The following is a 17189-nucleotide window of genomic DNA, read 5'->3' as shown; positions in this document are numbered from 1 at the left end:
GACATTTTTGCTGATTTATTAAAAAAGAAAAACTGAAATATCACACAGCCATAAGTATTCAGACCCTTTGCTGTGACACTCATATTTAACTCTGGTGCTGTCCATTTCTTCTGATCATCCTTAAAATGGTTCTATACCTTCATTGGAAAACCTTCTCCAGAGTGCTCATAACCTCAGACTGGGCCGAAGGATCACCTTAAAAAAAGACTGACCCTAAGCACACAGCTAAAATACTGAAGGAGTGGCTTCAGAACAACTCACGACTGTTTTTGAATGGCCCAGCCAGAGCCCTGACTTAAACCCAATTGAGCATCTCGGGAAAGACCTGAAAATGGCTGCCCACCAACGTTCACCATCCAACCTGACAGAACTGGAGAGAATCTGCAAGGAGGAATGACAGACGATTCCCAAATCCAGGTGTGAAAAACTTGTTGCATCATTCCCAAAGTGACTCATGGCTGTATTAGCTCAAAAGGGGGCTTCTACTAAATACTCCGCAAAGGGTCTGAATACTTATGGCTGTGTGATATTTCAGTTTTTCTTTAATAAATCTGCTAAAATTTCAACAATTCCGTTTCCCCCCCCCCCCCTCCTTTCAATATGGGTTGCTTTGTGTACATTAATGTGGAAAAAAATGAACTTAAATGATTTTAGCAAATGGCTGCAATATAAAAAAAAAAGTGCAAAATGTAAGGGGTTCTGAATACTTCCCATACCCACTGTATGTAGGTATTTTTTAACTGGATGTAATAAGTGTTGTACGTCTATATACAAACTTGTACATTGTATTATAAGTGTGCAGTGAACCTTTTGCTATTTACGTGATTGTTTTTTTTTGCGTTCATACACTACAGTGGCAAGTCTGAATTTAGAATTTCTTTTTGGGGTGTGTCAATTCATAAACCACACCTCCTAGCCCCACCCTCTACATTCTGATTGGTCCACTCCTAGTTTCTAATCCAGACCAGTTGTGTTTACACCTGCCCACTAATTTTAGCTGAGCAGTTCATTCAAACTTGCTGTGATTTCAGGAAGAAAACAGTTTTTTTTTTTTTTAATTTCATTTTAAATGGAAACGTACCTTTGCCGTAAGTCGTTTTACATTTTGGTTTGAATGCTCAGCTGCAAGCGTTTCCAAAACGGGTCCCAAGGTAACCCAGCGCAATTGTAACACTAATCTACAAATTTAAAAAGTACTTCAAAAGTAACGTGATCAAATCAGTCCCCATGAACATTGTTACACATATAAGACTAAGTCAACACAATTTGCAAAACATTGTTTTATTGACTTTTTACACCGGAAGTCTGAGTTTTACATTGAAGTGATTTTCACACGTTTCCATTTATTACAGGGAAAGCCTTTATTATATCACTGTGTGGTCGTTCATGTAACAGGCCATGGTGTTTTTTGTTTTTTTCCAATATATTGTAATATAGTTTTTAATACCGGCTCGCTTTGACGGATGACAATATGATTTCATAATTAATGGAAAAAAACAACCCAGTCTGCATAATTTTCATTTTACAAAAAAACTAAACTGGTTAATTACCAGAAATAAATATATGAGATGAGGAATGGTGGACATATTCAAAGCTTTTAGTTCAAATTAATGAGAATCCCCCCCCCCCCCCCCCCCCACACACACACACACACCCTGATTTATTTATAACATTTCAATGCATGGAGGACGCCTGGCCAAATAAATGTGCATAAATCGTGTTTGTGTTCACTAAAATTATGCTGTTAAATGATTTCATTTAACAATATGATGTACGTTGTTCTGGATTTAATTCCATGAGTGGACCTTTTCAATTTACTCCCACGGAAAGTTTCCGGCTTTGCAACCCTGCTCGCTCCGAATGTGTCATAATAATGTCGGTTGTGTAATACCGCATCCTTGCAGTTACATAAAACTTTATCTTGTTCGAATGTAGTTTACAGTCACTGTTACCACGATGATAAGTTTGCGTCGCGTGACTAAAGAGATGATGGTCTCTTTCAACAAAACTAAACAACTTGCTCCCTTTGAAGAAGCAACAATGTGTGAACCGTCATTGCAGACAATTGTGTTCCACGGTTTGGTATTTACAAAATGTTCTTTTTCAAGCCACAAACGGCTGTGACGACAAAGCTGACCTAATACTGATCGTACATGAGAGAAACTCCGTTAAGGACCAAAATCCTAATCAATACTGTATAGGAGGGGGTCTCAAACTGGGGTCCCTGGGGTTTCCGCAAACTGTAGCTTGGGGGCTTGCAAAAGAATTCTCAGTCAATTTTGTTTGGAAAAACGACATTTTTTTAATGTGTCTTCGCCAGAATATAAGGTTTATTTTTTAAAATGTACTTCTCCTCTCTCGTTACACATTGACTTTAATACCACAATATTATGACCATCTTGGAAAAATGTTAAAATTATTCTTGTAAGTTTTTTTGCATCCTGACAATTTTTATATTTGCTTAAATATTAGCATAACTCCTTTTTTTTCCCCCTCAAATGTTTTTATCTATGAAATTTAGGGCTACGCATGGTCGTTATGTTTATTTGCCGTTCGGATTATGAAAGCAGCCACTGGAAAAATGTCTCCCCTGCAAGGATTCCTTGGACCCAAAAAGTTTGAGAAGAGTTGCTGTATAGAGCAGGGGTGTCCAAACTGTAGCTCGGGGGGCTTTTTGCAGCCCTAATTTTTTTTTTAAATTGGACACCCTTGTTGAAGGCAATGACTATAACAGCAAAACTTGACTTGTTGTCTTCCTATTGAGTGATTGCAGTTTTGGTTGACGGGACAAACCACAGAACACATACGTAGAGATTTGAAAGAGTCCGCACATCTTCACATTTGGCGTCTGTTAAAGGTCCAAAACGAGTCCTCCCTAAAAATCTGGAAATCCCTTGTTTGTTTGTTCTAATCCTTCGAAAAGGTCCTGATAAGAGAACGCCGATCTTTCATGCTCTACGAGAGCGGGACTCCTCCGAGCTGGAACGTTGTCGTCGCCGTGAAGGCAAAGGCCAGAGGCTGCAGCAGACTCCACGCGCGCAGACGGGGGAGTTCGGCCGATGAGCTCCTCGCGACGGCGTTCGAGTCGCCCGCCTGAGGGAGAAACAAAAAGAGGTGGACAAAGTATTCATTCACACGCTGTCATTATGTAGAAGTGCAGATACTACACAAAAAGAAACAAAAAACACTGGTAAAAGTTGAAGTCTTGATTCTTCTTCAGACCATGCAATGTACTTAAGTACAAAAGTAAAGATTGTTTACTGTTCATTCTACACAATACCAATTTTGATAACTAACAAAAAAAACTGTTCTTACCGCACACAAAGTAGAATCCTCCGTACGATTGGACAGCAGTTTTTGTGCCTGGAAGCAGAAAAACGTGACCTTTTGTCAGCCGTTTGGAATGAAAACATTTCCTTTGGGCTGCAAAACGGATTTGGAGCGGGGACTCGGTCAGAACAAGATTGATCCTAATGTGGAGGCTACAATCATTCTACATTTTACAGATACATTTGAACTTTCCCAAACCCCTTTAACGGTTCATTAAAACAAGCACAGGCACACACAAAGCGACGATAAGGCCGCAGTGGCCGGCCAGATTGTGCAAACACTCCACGCGGAGAATTCTGAGAATGATGAAATTGCTCTCTTGCTGGTCCTTTGAGCTGCCATCAATCACATTATTGCCATTAAAAGCCAATTTGATAGATTGTATCACTTAAAATAACAGTTATCATCTTATTTGGAAAAATATATGTATTCAGTATAGTGCATCTTGCGCTGCCATTGTGTTTTCTACTTTGCGAAATCAATGTGGTTTAGGTAGCATATGTACACCGTGGCGGGCTGTGCATTCGGTACCGGGGCCTTCACAGGGGTCTGAATTGACTTCATTCGCCTCTTAATACTGCCACTATCATTTCGCAATTATACAAGTCATCAATGCAATACAAATAAAAATGCACTATAGAAGCGTACAACTGTCTCATCCATCTGCAGCGGTTCACAATCAATATTTATCTAAAAAAAAACATGAAACATTGAAATGAAATACATTAGACGTATCAGAGATGCTGATTATTAACTGGATTCTGTACAAATTGGGACAGATGTGTTTTGCCAGTCAAACAGTTTTGCTCTGCCCAGTCAGATTTGATTTTGCATTCAAAATATTGATTGATTGTGCATATAAACGTTTGGTTGTGACGTATTTTAAGTTTTGAGCCTGGCCACTGTCACATGTTGACAAAATAACCCTTGGAAAAAAATAGCAGTTGAAGTAACTCAGGCCATTTAGCAGTCCTCTAGGATTCTTGTGCTGACAAAGTAAAAAAAAAAATCAAGTTTGGAAGATTGAAGTCGTGGACCGGTCAAAAACGCAAATGATCAGTCTTTCGGCGACTGTTCCAAATAAATAAGGTTCTTGCGTCGACAAAGATGCACCGAGACCAGCGGGATCTGTGATCGAATGCTACGTCGTCCTCGAAAACACGACTTTCGTGCAGCCTTACGATGACAAAGTGTTCCCTCCGCACGCTCCCAAATGGGGTCTCAGACAACCCTGCGGCCCATTCCTGTCGTTGCCACGGCAACCAATTAGCTTTGACATGACAGCTTGGGAAAGTGTGACGTCTCATGTTGGTGCCCAGGGGGCGGGATTGTGCGCGCGCTGACTCTGAATACGTGCATTCACATTGAAGCAACTTTTGGGTTCAAATCAATAAAACGTCAGTGATTACCAACCACTGTTATTATCCAATTTCTCTCAATTGGTCCAAAAATGGTCTTTTTTCAACTATCTATGTCAGCGATGTGTAGTGGCAGGCAGAACCATCAAATGTTCATCGTTAAGTGGTGAGATTTTCCTCATGTCAAAAATGTGCGTTGGCTCAATAAAGGTTAGGAAATTTCGACCTGTAAAGTCCTGCAAACGTGATGCGTCGCGTCACCGTCCTGGTCCAGTTCGCTCATCCCGGTGAGCGCGTCCGCCACATCGGCGCTTGCGTCTTTCCCCAACGCCGCGGTGGTCTCGACGGGGGGCTGAGGCCGCCACACTCCGACGTCGGTACCGTTGCCGAATGCCTGGATGGCGTTCCCTGCAGGAACGTGCACATTTTATTTTCTGAACAGATCTGGGGGGCTCAAACCTAATTATCCAATGTGTCCAGTTTTAAGGGGCACGCTGCAGGCCTGCCTCCGTCCTTGTTTTCCTTTTTTCTTTGTAATTTCTGCCACTCACGTAGGCATCGGTTGCCGGCGAAGAACTCCACGAATTTCTCGCACTCGGGCTTGTTGTTGCCGCTGCTGCTGCAGTCGCACCACGGCGACAGGCGAATGCCCAGGGACCGCTCGTAGTTGGGCGTGATCACCGTGCCTGCAAAATGAAAGACGAGGGGGGTGAGAAATCTGTTTTTATGTTTTTGTCGCGGCTGCTTTGGGTGCATCCGATTCGCAGACCTCCGTCCGTCCGACATATTTTGTGGGCGGAACTGAGGTCGCAGTTTTTCGGAACAGGACCTCGGATTCGGAACAGGACCTCGGATGTCAACATTGCGCAAAATGAATCACTCCCTGTTCAGTTGAAAACACTGCAATAAACTAGTACATTCCAAACCAAATTATTTTGTTATTACGGAAGAGAGTCCTACCGAGTGACCTCACGGAGCAAACCGAAGTGTAGCTGCCTGATACTTGAGCCACGCGTCTCCTCCGTAAACAAATGCAGTGCAGCTCAGCTTCTGCCGCGTGGACGTTTTGGTGAGCGATTTGCTTTTTGGAGTATTTCAAACAGGATCCTTTTTGAATTTGTGCTAGCTAGTGATGTGCTGATTGATACTGAAATATCGATACCAGACCTTTTAGCCCGAAAATCAATTCTCAAATCAAAATATCGATACTTTTTAGCCTTTGGTTGCTTTGCATTTTTGTTCCCAATGTGAACCGAACCGTGAAAACTAAGGTCTGTACCGAATCCTGAGTTTTGGCTATACCCTGAATATAAAATGCCAGCATTCATTTCAGTCATAAAATTTCCCAAATACTACGTTGAATTTACTTGCGCCCCCCCTCCCCCAAAAACCTGTTCATCTCTGGATGCCTTGTTATTTTTCCTCATAAATAAAATTAATCCATCAATTTGTTTGGTAAACCGTCCCCTTTCTTATCTGAGCAAAACACACACTGGGATTACAAGGAAACACCTTGCAGGGGAGGCACTTTTACAAACCAAATTCAACTGCAAATGCTTTATGATTGCACGTTTATTGCATTTTCAAGCCCAGTCACAATATTTCGGGGGTATTCGAGCGAGGAAAGCGCTCACCGATGAGGCCAGAGTAGGCGAGCAGACAGTCGGCGTAGTTCTCCCGCAGACAGCCGGATATGGAGTGAGCTTCTGGCTGACAGCTGCTAATGAAATCTGCCAGTCGAGACCTGGAATCAAGTGCAAAAACCACCGCGGATGGCGTTGGGAGATTGTTACCCCTTCCTGTCTGGAACGGTCCAATTGACTCCTTTAACAAGACAACTTGTGAGTTTTGCTCCAGTTTCCAAGTACACTGCGTCATGAAGCACTTTCCTTAAGAAACGCGCGAAGTCTGGCAGTTCGGCGACAGTTTCCAACAATTCCAAACCGAGTGACGCGTTTATCGCGGAACTCTCATTTCCGTCGTACATATAATTTAGAGTGATTGCTTTCAAAGGTCTGAACTGAGACTTTCTCTGTTCAATTGACACGATTCGGATCGGGATTGCAGCCGCTAAGACACAATGGCACGACGGCCAGAGACCAACCAACCTAGCAATTTTCTTTCCATTAACATTGCCAATGTTCTGCTTTTCCCCTAAGAACAGTGCTTATCTGTTCTTAAAATAAATCTGAATTACCACATAGATGCTTACTCAACATAATGACTGACTGCCTGTTTTGGGGAAGAAAAAAAAAAAAAAAAAAAAAAAAAACTATGGTGCCAAGAGGCTTTTGCAAGGTTGAGAGGGAAAACTTACTTGCAAATGTAGTTGGTCTTGCAGGCGTTCTGCAGAGACAAACAGTTGGCCTTGTCCTTGTCCTCGTAGGAGCACGCGGGCACAATGGTCTGGCGGCGGCGTTCGGCGCACGCCGTCTGGTCGCCCGCCGGACACGAGCAGAAAAGCATGTCGTAGCTGTATTTAGTCGGCACCTGCGCTTGGAAACAGAACGCTTTCCCTTAAAGATCGTGGAAAGTGAATTCAGACGTTTGTTTCTGATGCAATACGTTCGGAGATAATTGCTGAAAATATGTGAAAATACACCATGTAGTGCTGACATGTGGAGATACTCGCTATGCCTACGCCCCAAAAAATGCATCTTCCCATCAGATAGCCCTTTAGAGCGCCTCATTGTCTGCCGTGAGTGTGCGCACGGAACAGGGAGAAGGCGGAAGAAATAATTCCATTCTGACGGCCATCCGCAAAGGTTGAATTGAGTCAACTGGACACTTGTTTGTTGAATTTGTTGTGTTTTTCTTGTTTTCGTTCAAAAATGACGCAGAAAATGATGCTTATAGTCTAACGTAGTTGCACAATGAAGTATGTATTTGGTAGAGCACGTTTGGTCCGACTTGCCTGTTTTTCGAGTGATGCAATGATACCGCGGCCTCGTTACCTTGTCAAAGAAGTGACGCAGCGCCTTGTGGCATTTGCGCTTGTTGCACACCTCGGACGCCGACACCCGGCTGGTGCACGGGTTGATGTACGCCGAGCGGTACTTCTTGCACGTGTCGTTGAGGTTGCACGCCTTGGCCGCGTTCAGACAGTTGTTCTCCTTGGTGGACGCCGCCTCGGCTGACGGGCACACAAGCAAATGTTCACGTTTGAATGATTGTTTAAAAATGGAAACCAGACACTTAGGTGGGCTCACAGGAAAATGACCTTCGTATATTTGCGGTTCGGACTTTGCCGATTGATTTTTTTTTTTTAATCCCTTTCGGAGACGCCTGTTTTTTTTGTTCAGATTTGTTTTTTTTTTTTTTTTTTTTTTTTTAAATATCATGGGCAGCAATTATTTGTGATTTTATTTTTTTTTTATTTATTTTTTTTTGCCCATTTGTGGTCGGACTTGGTCCGCCCTTCCCACGTATAACGGGAGACCACTGTACTATCTCAGTACTGTAGTTTAGATTGCTATAAATTGCACACGCACGGGCAACAAAAGTATAGCCAATGAAATTATGAATAAAATGGAATTTATTTCCATTATTTATTTTTATTGTGGCTAGGCAGAATTTGTAGGATTTAATCATAACTAACCCATCAGCCATTGAAGAAGAAAATCATGCCATTCACTTAATAATAATAATAATAGAGAAGAGCTTTAAAAGAAGTTTAGAAGTTTTTTTATACACTTAAATGTTTTAGGGTTGGCTTGAAGCCTGTACTCATACCATGCAGGGAATTCAAATAAAATATTAGTAATATAGTAAAAGTTGTATACACGCATTTTTTAAAATAATTTGACAGCTTCAACCAATTGGATTTAGAAATAAAAAATTGACTAAATCAATATATTTGACTTATTTTTAAGGTTAAAAAAAAAAAAAAGAACATTTGAATTGTATTTACATTTGGTTCAAAGAAAATCTCAGGCCACACCACCAAACAAATTAAACAAAAATATGAAAACAAATCTGAGTACAAATGTATTTTTAACCACATTTTCAAAAAAAAAACCAATAGAAAACAACTTCAAACAATTGAACTCTTTTTTGTTTTCTTCTTCTTTTTTTCTGGGTGTGGCTCGGCTCGATAGCAACAAATGTATGGCCAAGTATCAGTCAGTCCGTGTACTGCTGCTCTTTCGGGACAAAAGTCTTAGGACACACCTCGTAATCTTTCACTTCCAACTCAATCAAGTGGCAATAGTTTGATGGAAATAGTTCACTTTTTCACATTTTTCGCTCCCTTAAGAGAACATATATAATATACTGTATGTGTGTGCGTGCATGTTGCCAAGGGTTTAGAGTGTGTGCGCGCGTGTATGCGTTTGTGACTAAGATCACAATGAGTCTTTATATAGACCAGAGTGCCCTCAGCATGAGAGAACCTTTCCCATTTTTCTGCTTTTAATAAATCCACTGAGGCCATATTGTCTCTTCTGTGACTAATTCCATTTTACTGTCTCATTTAATGCAATTCAAAGGCATCATGAGCACGAGTTGAATCCCAAGTATCAAAGATGTAATGCGTGTCATTACCCGAGAGTTCTGTAGCAGTTTCACGAGACAAATTGTTTGATTTTCATGTCTAGAATTTCATTTGTCGTCAAAAGACAATCCGCAAATCTCACGTTTCCGCCCTTGAGCAAGCCCACCGTGATGCCATTGATGTGTACAAACACTGGGATCTTACCTTTGACCCTGACAAAACATGTTCTGGAAACAAATAGGACTACCTCGGGGCTACTTTCACTCACGCTTACATGCCACATCACCATCCAAAGTGCCTTCATAAAAGTGTCTTTATTTTGGTTACCTTATTTCCCCCACATGATCGATGGCGAAACTATTCATATTGTGAACGGTATGATGGAACCTACAACCACAACAATTACCATAAGTTCAAAAATGAAAAAGATTTAAAAGGCATTTTTCTTGCCCTCTTTTCCCTTATTTTCTCAAGGCGGGATTTGTCATCTGTTCTGTTGTTGCCCGAGCGTTAACTAGAACTTGAAAGCGAAGGTGCACTCGTGAACAATGGATATTGTAGTGCCATCATCGTCATACCAAATGTCACTTGCAGTACCGAGCTCCCTCTGTTCTGCTTTTGTTGCTCGGGCGCAGACTAGAACTCGCAACCAAACGCTCACGAGTAAAATTATATTATATTACAGCATATTACATATTGGGGTGCTGCTTCTTAATTCCAGCTGTCCGTCATCATCATCATCATACAACATGTGACTGGCAATAGCTATATCTGTATCAAAGATCTTGTTGACTTTGCATACATCAGCCAAATGGTGATGATACTTGGCACTGGCTAATTAAAGGCATGCATTCATTTAGCCAGTGCTCATCAGTGGCAATACATGACGGATTTGAGCAGGGTTATTTGCATATAGATGAGTCTCTATACGCCACTATTGTATATGCGCACACCTCAAGAGCTTGCACGCCTGCGTAGCTACGGCATCAAAAAGCCACAATTAGCCACCGGTGTGTCGTGTGCAGCCATCTTGGTGGGGGCATGCTGCGCGCCCTCAATAACATTTCGATGTGGCACAATGTCAAAGTACATCGACACGAGGTTAGTCACGATGTGAAGCGCTGTGTGCGTCTGTTGCTTCCTGACATTTTTGTGATGAGTCACGATGAAAATAGCGTGACGTTGACACGTGACTCGTTCAAGGTGTCCCGACCGCCACATGGCGCACTTTGCTTCAAGTACACACAAAAGTACATCACCAGTGTGACTTAGCTATTTGCAATAAGACGAGACGTGCGGTGGCGCCTTGAGATGCGTTTAATTCCCTCCGTGACCACACTGGGAATCAAAAGAACCGTATCTCAAATCACCGTCCCCATTGAAATGAATGGAAATGCCATTAATCCGTTCCAACCTCCCCAAAAACCCAAACGAAGAACTTGAAACTTACTAAGAAAAAACAAACAAACAAGTATAGTATGTAATAAAAACACAGTAATAATATAATTAAACACAATGTAAAGAATTAAACAGTTTTTGACACATTTGTTTCCTTTAATTCAATGGACATTGTGCTGCTCCTTCCAGTGTGTTCTCCTTGGCCACCTGGGTCAGTATAATAGACATGCGGGTATACACCAAGCCGATCCAAACTCCTCAGTAAGCTGCAGAAATGTAAGCTCTTCTTTGCAGAGGATAAAGAATACATTTGCATATGATGCTGTCTGCCGATGTGTTGCGTCACAGATTGCACTCAATGATGTTTTGCTTAAAGGCTCATTAACACCGTGACACCGATGCTATCCGTTAGCCTGTCTATGGCGTTTTCCATTGAACGAAGATACAGTCATTTGGGGAGCAATTAATTAATTAAAAAAACAACATTGGATAACTGCTCCAGCCTGTTCCAAAATGGAGAGTAAACATCCAAGCTGCTCGGGTATGCTCAGGCACGCTTCACTTTGTCTTATCTAAACTTCATGAGCACACCGTAGTACACAAAAATTTCAACCCGTTCTTTCTCCTTTTGTGTTAAAACAGTCCATGTTTTGATTCATGGTGAGCCTTATTCCTTATCTGCGAACCTCCCAACCATTTGCTTCCAATTCCATTTTTTTTCCCCTCGCAGTCCCTCTCCACTGATTGCAGCACATGGGGGGGGGGGGGGGAACAATAAATAATTATCATAAAAAGAACACACTGGAAACCACAACTCGTATTTAAATGCTGTTAAATGTTACGACATAGCATCCTACCATTTGTTTCTGTGATAAATCATGGCGACCGTCAAGCTAATTGCAGACTCAAAAATCTCGTGAGGAAGGGGATTTGATTTTAGATTGAAGTTGGAATTCAGCCATAGAAAGTTACTGTATGTATTTCAGGATTTAGGAGGAAATCTGACTAAATTGCGCACGACTGTATATTGCTTTCAAACTGTGACTGACTGTCGAGTTGAAGCTCCATGTGCACGTTCAACAAAACAAACTCCACAAATATGGCCGCCGTTTGCAGTAGCTTGCTTAATTTGGAGAAAACACTGAATGAAATTAGTACTAAATGTTAAACACCAATTAGAGCTGCAGCTGTCGAATAGTTTTAAAAATCGAGTACTCTACCGATTATCCCATCGATTTATCGGATAAAAATAGATTTTGAATTAGCCAATAAATTAGTGTTACACTATTTAAATGACACTATTTTTGAACAGATTTCGCTCCTGGCCATACTGCACAAAGTTAGATTTTGCCACAAAATTTACGTAACTTTTTAGTGATTTTCAAGTAGCAACGGTGTAGCAAGTCTCCCGCCAGCCCCCCCCCCAAAAGGCAGATTTGTTTTTTGCTCGCAACCTGGAACATGCCAAAAATATTGCTGACATTTGCTAAAAATATTTGGATTTTTTTTTTAGCTAAAATGCTTCATTTTGCAACAGTTTCGAAGCCGTTCTGATTTTTTTCACATAACATTCGTTGATTAAACCTCAAAACAAGTGTGTGGATAAGAAGCACGAGCGAGATTCATTCCTTAAAAGCAAAGCGTCCATTTTGTACGAAATCCTACTTCATGTTCCGCACTGTCGTGTTTCAAATGAGACTGCAACACACCAACTGTAGCCCCGACATGCTGCACAAGTTTGGCTAACATAATTTCAAAACTATACACTTTTTCTACATAGAAAATGTATTTTTATGCCACTTGCTTTATTTTGCCATATTTTTTCCACAAATGAAAAAAACTACATAAAAAATGTTGCCCTCAGAATGTTAGTTTCTACTAATCATGCATGACGTTTTCGACCGAAATCGACTAAATTCTTGAGAATAACTGGTCGAGAGGAATAGCACCTCATTATATGAAAGAATATTAATATATATATATATATATATATATTGGGGTTGTCTCCTTTATTTTGGGTCAGTTCAATGATTGACCGCCTTTGCAGCAGATGCCCTCAAAACAAACACACACACACACACACACGCTAACGGTGCAGTGCACAGATGGTTAATAGCTCTTTTTGTTGATGTGTTTTCGTTATAGATCAACATCCTTAGCTGCGCGCTCATGTCCTGTACAGACTGCGACCAACCATTCCTGAATACATTGCTTTTAAACTCCACCATTAGCACACATGCGCCCGCACACACGCACGTGCACAAACAATGATAAGTGCTGCAAATAGAGACAAAACTGATGCCCACTTGGTCACAGAGTGAGATGACTGCTTTGGATGGCAGCTAATGGGCATCCCGAGGGCAACTGTCTGATACAGGAGACACTCGTCCAGTGAGTCGGGAGGGGCAACCTACGGCGTGCGGGCCGTATCCGGCCCGAGGAACTCGTCTAAAAAGCCCACTCCCAAAAAACATTTCAGCCACACACTGCCCATCGACTGCTGTTGAATTCAAATGTGCATGTTAACACGGAGGACCGGCAGTGATTAAGAAACAATTTTAAAAAATGGGTTCTTACCCGCAATGATGGGAGCCAAGCGAAAGATATCCGAAAGGCGGCTGTTGACTGGCTCGTATGGTGAGTATTCCAATAAATCATTCCCTGTGTGGAACGGCGTATCGTTACATGCAGGTAACTGCATCACATGCGCAAATATTTCAATATTTAATTCAATACAGCATACTTTACCCCCCCAAGACTTATAACAGAAGACATACTAACCATGTTATTAGGAACACCTTGAACAGACAGTTTTCACAGGTTTTCCCGACATTTATGATTGGCAGCCTGGCAGTGGCAGCGCGCGCGTCCCTTTGTCGGAATTGAGGCCAAAGTTTTGGGCATTTGAAGCTCTTTTGTTTCTGCGATTTCTACGTTCACCGATTGTCCCAAAAGGTTATGTTTACAGATCATCCGGTGTACCAAAGGAAATGATCCAATTTCACTTCATTGGCCTGACGGCTGTTATTCTTTACAGGAGGTGAAATATCGTTGTTCATCCATCTACGCCAGCGACATATCGTGAAAGGCAGAACAATGAAATGCGTTTCCACTGCCACTGTTCGTCATAATTATTTCACGACATGGGCCGTTCCAGAATTGGAGGGCACAGAAAAGATGATTTCAAAATAGTATTTAAAATAATAAACAGCTCTTGAACACCCCCTAAAGTGGCTTTTTAATTTCGCTTGTCCTTCTGTTTTGATGACCAATTTACGTACTGTGTCAAATATAACGCGGGAAAAGAAATGTTCAATCATTCTTTGGTATGGTTTTTAAATGCACATTTGAAATAGTAGTAATTATGCTCCGAAGTTGTCTCAACCTTTGTCACTAAAACCCTTTTTTGCCATCTAGAGAAGGAGAAAAAAAAGTGAGCTACATGACTCAGTCGAATTGAATCGGTAGAGCGAAGGAATGTCCTTAGTCTATTGTTCATATTTTCTGCAACATGTTTTCAATCATAATAGGGTGTGCCACTCAAACCAAGGCAACTCTGGTACGCGTCATCACAGACATGTTATCAGTCTTTTTATTGAAATTGTAGCTCTGTTCGTTCTTGACCAGTTAGCATAGAAGCTAACGCAGCTAGCATGTACGCTTGAGCAAAGACTGTAATTAGAGTCAGGCTAAAATGAAATTAGCCTTCAATTTAAATTCCAAATTTGACTTAATTTAATTGTACAGCATTGTGCCAAATATGTCGTGTGACAAATAAAATGGCTCATAAAAAAGTGTAATTTTGATGTGGAGCTGGTCAAATCAAGTAGTTGACTTTAGTTTTTCTTCTTCCTTGAAAACATTACTCAAATATGAAGTCAATGGTCGTCGTCGTCGTCCCGCCCCCTCCAAAAACTGTAAACTGTCCTCGATTCTGGAATAACCCGTATGTACTGAATGTATTTATTTATTTTTCGACGTTCCGTGAGATTTTTCTCGTGTAAAAATTGTGACTTGACGTTTTGTGCACACTTGACACGTTAAACTTCGTCTTATTGAGCATGCAGGCGTATATGCAGTATACTGTAGGCACCCTGTAAACTCTGATAAATGCTCCAAAAGATGCGCAGGCAGTTCTTCTCCTTCTTCATGCCCCTCCGGCACCTGCAACGGTTGAGGGGGTTCTGCTTCATGGCCTCCATGGCGCTGCGGCACTCGCCCTGCGCCTCCGGAGCGGCCACGGCCGCGGCGTGCGCGGCGCTCAGGCTGCTCTGCCTGCCGGCCACGCACTGCCTCATGGTGCGGTACTTGGTGCTGCAGGTGGCCTCCTTCAGGCACTGCTCGCTGGCCTTGACGCAGTCCAAACGCGCACCCGAACCGGCAGCAGCAGCAGCACCGCCGCCGACCCCGACCCCCTTCAAGCTGGACACCAAGTCTGCCAGTTGCGGGATAGAATCTCACTCACTATTACGCGCACTTTTCAAAAAGCTCATTTAAGGACCAAAAAAAAAAAACTTACCGGGAAATGACAAGAGGAAGGCAAAAGTTGTTAAAATCATCGTGAGTCGTCTTTTTTTCTTTTTTTAAAGCGCTGCTCCAACAGTTAGACACAAGTCGTCATCATGCGCGCGCATCCTGCAGGGTCACCAGCCGCACAAAAGCACCCCCGTTCCACGCGTTTAGGACCACGCCGAATCATTCCCCGCGTCGCCCCGTAGCCCCTCGTCTGCACCACGGCGTGGAAAACCCCGAGTAAGTGCACAAATCTGACGGGTTTTCCTTAAAAGCACTCTTTTTCCAAAGCTAGTTCCTCTTCCTCTGGCGCGTCAACCTTATTGGTCCATCATCGCTCTTCTTGCGGTGGTCCAAAGCGAGTTGAAATCCCCCAAAGAGATGAAAACATGATCATCATAATGACCGTCATTATTATTATAGAAATCGTGTTCGGTTGAGGCGGGGAGACGCGGATGCGCTGAGGCTGGGGAGGGAAAAAAAGAGAGAAAAAGAATTGGGTTCGTTCGTCTGGGATGAGGCGAGAGAGGCGAGGGGCGTGACGTTACGCGCTCGCCCATCCTCATCCTCATCTACAAGTAGTTCATTAAATGCAGCCTCTCGCCACACTAAATGGCTCACCTGCTCACGGACACTATATTAGGTACACATGCGCTATAGGCACTATTTAAAAAAAAAAAAAAAAAACACAAATGGCATCAGGAGTCCAATTTGGAAGCATGGTAAATAAGAATAATATTCTCCTTGACTGTTTATCAGATGCTCGATGCATACAAAGGCTTTACTGTCACTGGCGTTCCTGCACATTCAAGCAACATTTTGACCCGTTTTGACATTTGACAGCAATCAAAAGATACCATAAATGTCATTTGGACACTGAAATTTGTTGACCTTTCCTAAATTACACAAAAATGGCAATAATGACGAATGTTTATTCTTTTGTCCAATGGCCACAGTTTGTGTACAACAAGACTGTACACTAAAATGGATTCTAGATTTACCAAACAGTGAACGGGTAAAAAACAGCATAATGTTCCAAATGAATAGGAACACAAGTCACACATGGGTTAAAAAACAACAACTCAAACAGCAGCAACGATGCAAATACCTAATATAAAAAAATGAAGAAGAGCGTTGTACTTTCAGCTTGTTATGCAGCCAATTACCAAAAATAATGTGTAATGTTTAATGACATTGAGTCACATAATACAAAGATGACTGCGTGTGAGCGGACTGATAATGAGTGAGACGTCGATTGCGTGAGTGCATGCTGGCATGAAACAAATTGACTGCTCAATTTATTGCTCCTTTCCCCTAAACTGCTTCAAATTCTGCCCTTACGCATTAAATGTATTATTTTCACGAGACGGATGTCAACGGAAGTGTTTTCGAGATGATTGCATCGGCCTCGTAAACGCAGTAGTCAATATTTGGGCAGATCTCCGTGCTGAATGTTGATCATTGAATATTGGTTACGTTTCAACCGGCCGAGTGGTTTCAGAGCGATGGAAGCAATTTGCTTGCTGTACGCATAATATCCTTATGTAATCCATGTTAGACTGTGTTTTGCTTATTATGTAACCAGCATGTAGGGCTCTATAGCAGTCATTCTCAACTTGTGGGTCGTGGGCAAGTAGTAAAAAAAAAAAACAGATTAGAGGAGATCCTTGGGTTATAACAGTCCAGGACTGATAGACCTTTTCGAGGTTATGAACTGCAATGAACCAGTTTGCGCAGTTTTTTTCCATACAAATATCGACTGTAATTGTGACTGCTGCATTAGCGTAGGTTGGTTATAAACTATAGCATGTAACACTGTCAAATATACATTTTTATAACGTTACAGGCATGTGTCAGCAACAGTTTTACTTGGGATGTAACAGTACTATACATATAAAGTGAACCTTCACTATTTGTGGGGGACAGGGACGGAGCCCTGTGGCGAATTGGAACAATCAGCAAGTAATTGTCCACCCAAAAACGTTTCTAGTTGCCTGCAGATGCCCCCCAAAATGGTGGCAAAGCACTTTTTTTCTGTTAGACAATCCCATGGACTGACTATAGAAGATCCTCCCATTTTTTTCGTGAGCAACAAGATG

At 42.0% G+C, this 17189-nt stretch overlaps 1 protein-coding gene across 1 annotated transcript; it reads right to left on the bottom strand.

Annotated features, from left to right (window-relative positions):
• Nucleotides 1–1653: 1653 nt before the first annotated feature.
• Nucleotides 1654–15581, bottom strand: gfra1b (gdnf family receptor alpha 1b). The gene is made up of 10 exons (XM_061706832.1): nucleotides 15098–15581; nucleotides 14672–15013; nucleotides 13156–13239; nucleotides 7643–7821; nucleotides 7006–7178; nucleotides 6323–6432; nucleotides 5240–5374; nucleotides 4915–5096; nucleotides 3316–3363; nucleotides 1654–3093 (listed from the first exon to the last, which is right to left on the bottom strand). Exons 1-10 carry the CDS (start codon nucleotides 15135–15137, stop codon nucleotides 2956–2958), a joined length of 1431 nt encoding a protein of 476 aa, XP_061562816.1. The 5' UTR covers nucleotides 15138–15581; the 3' UTR covers nucleotides 1654–2955.
• Between the last annotated feature and the right edge of the window lie 1608 nt (nucleotides 15582–17189).

Source organism: Phycodurus eques, chromosome 19 (assembly GCF_024500275.1).
Source record: "Phycodurus eques isolate BA_2022a chromosome 19, UOR_Pequ_1.1, whole genome shotgun sequence".
NCBI lineage: Eukaryota > Metazoa > Chordata > Actinopteri > Syngnathiformes > Syngnathidae > Phycodurus > Phycodurus eques.
The sequence above is the reverse complement of the archived record's forward strand: the minus strand, read 5'-3'. Positions and strand labels throughout refer to the sequence as shown.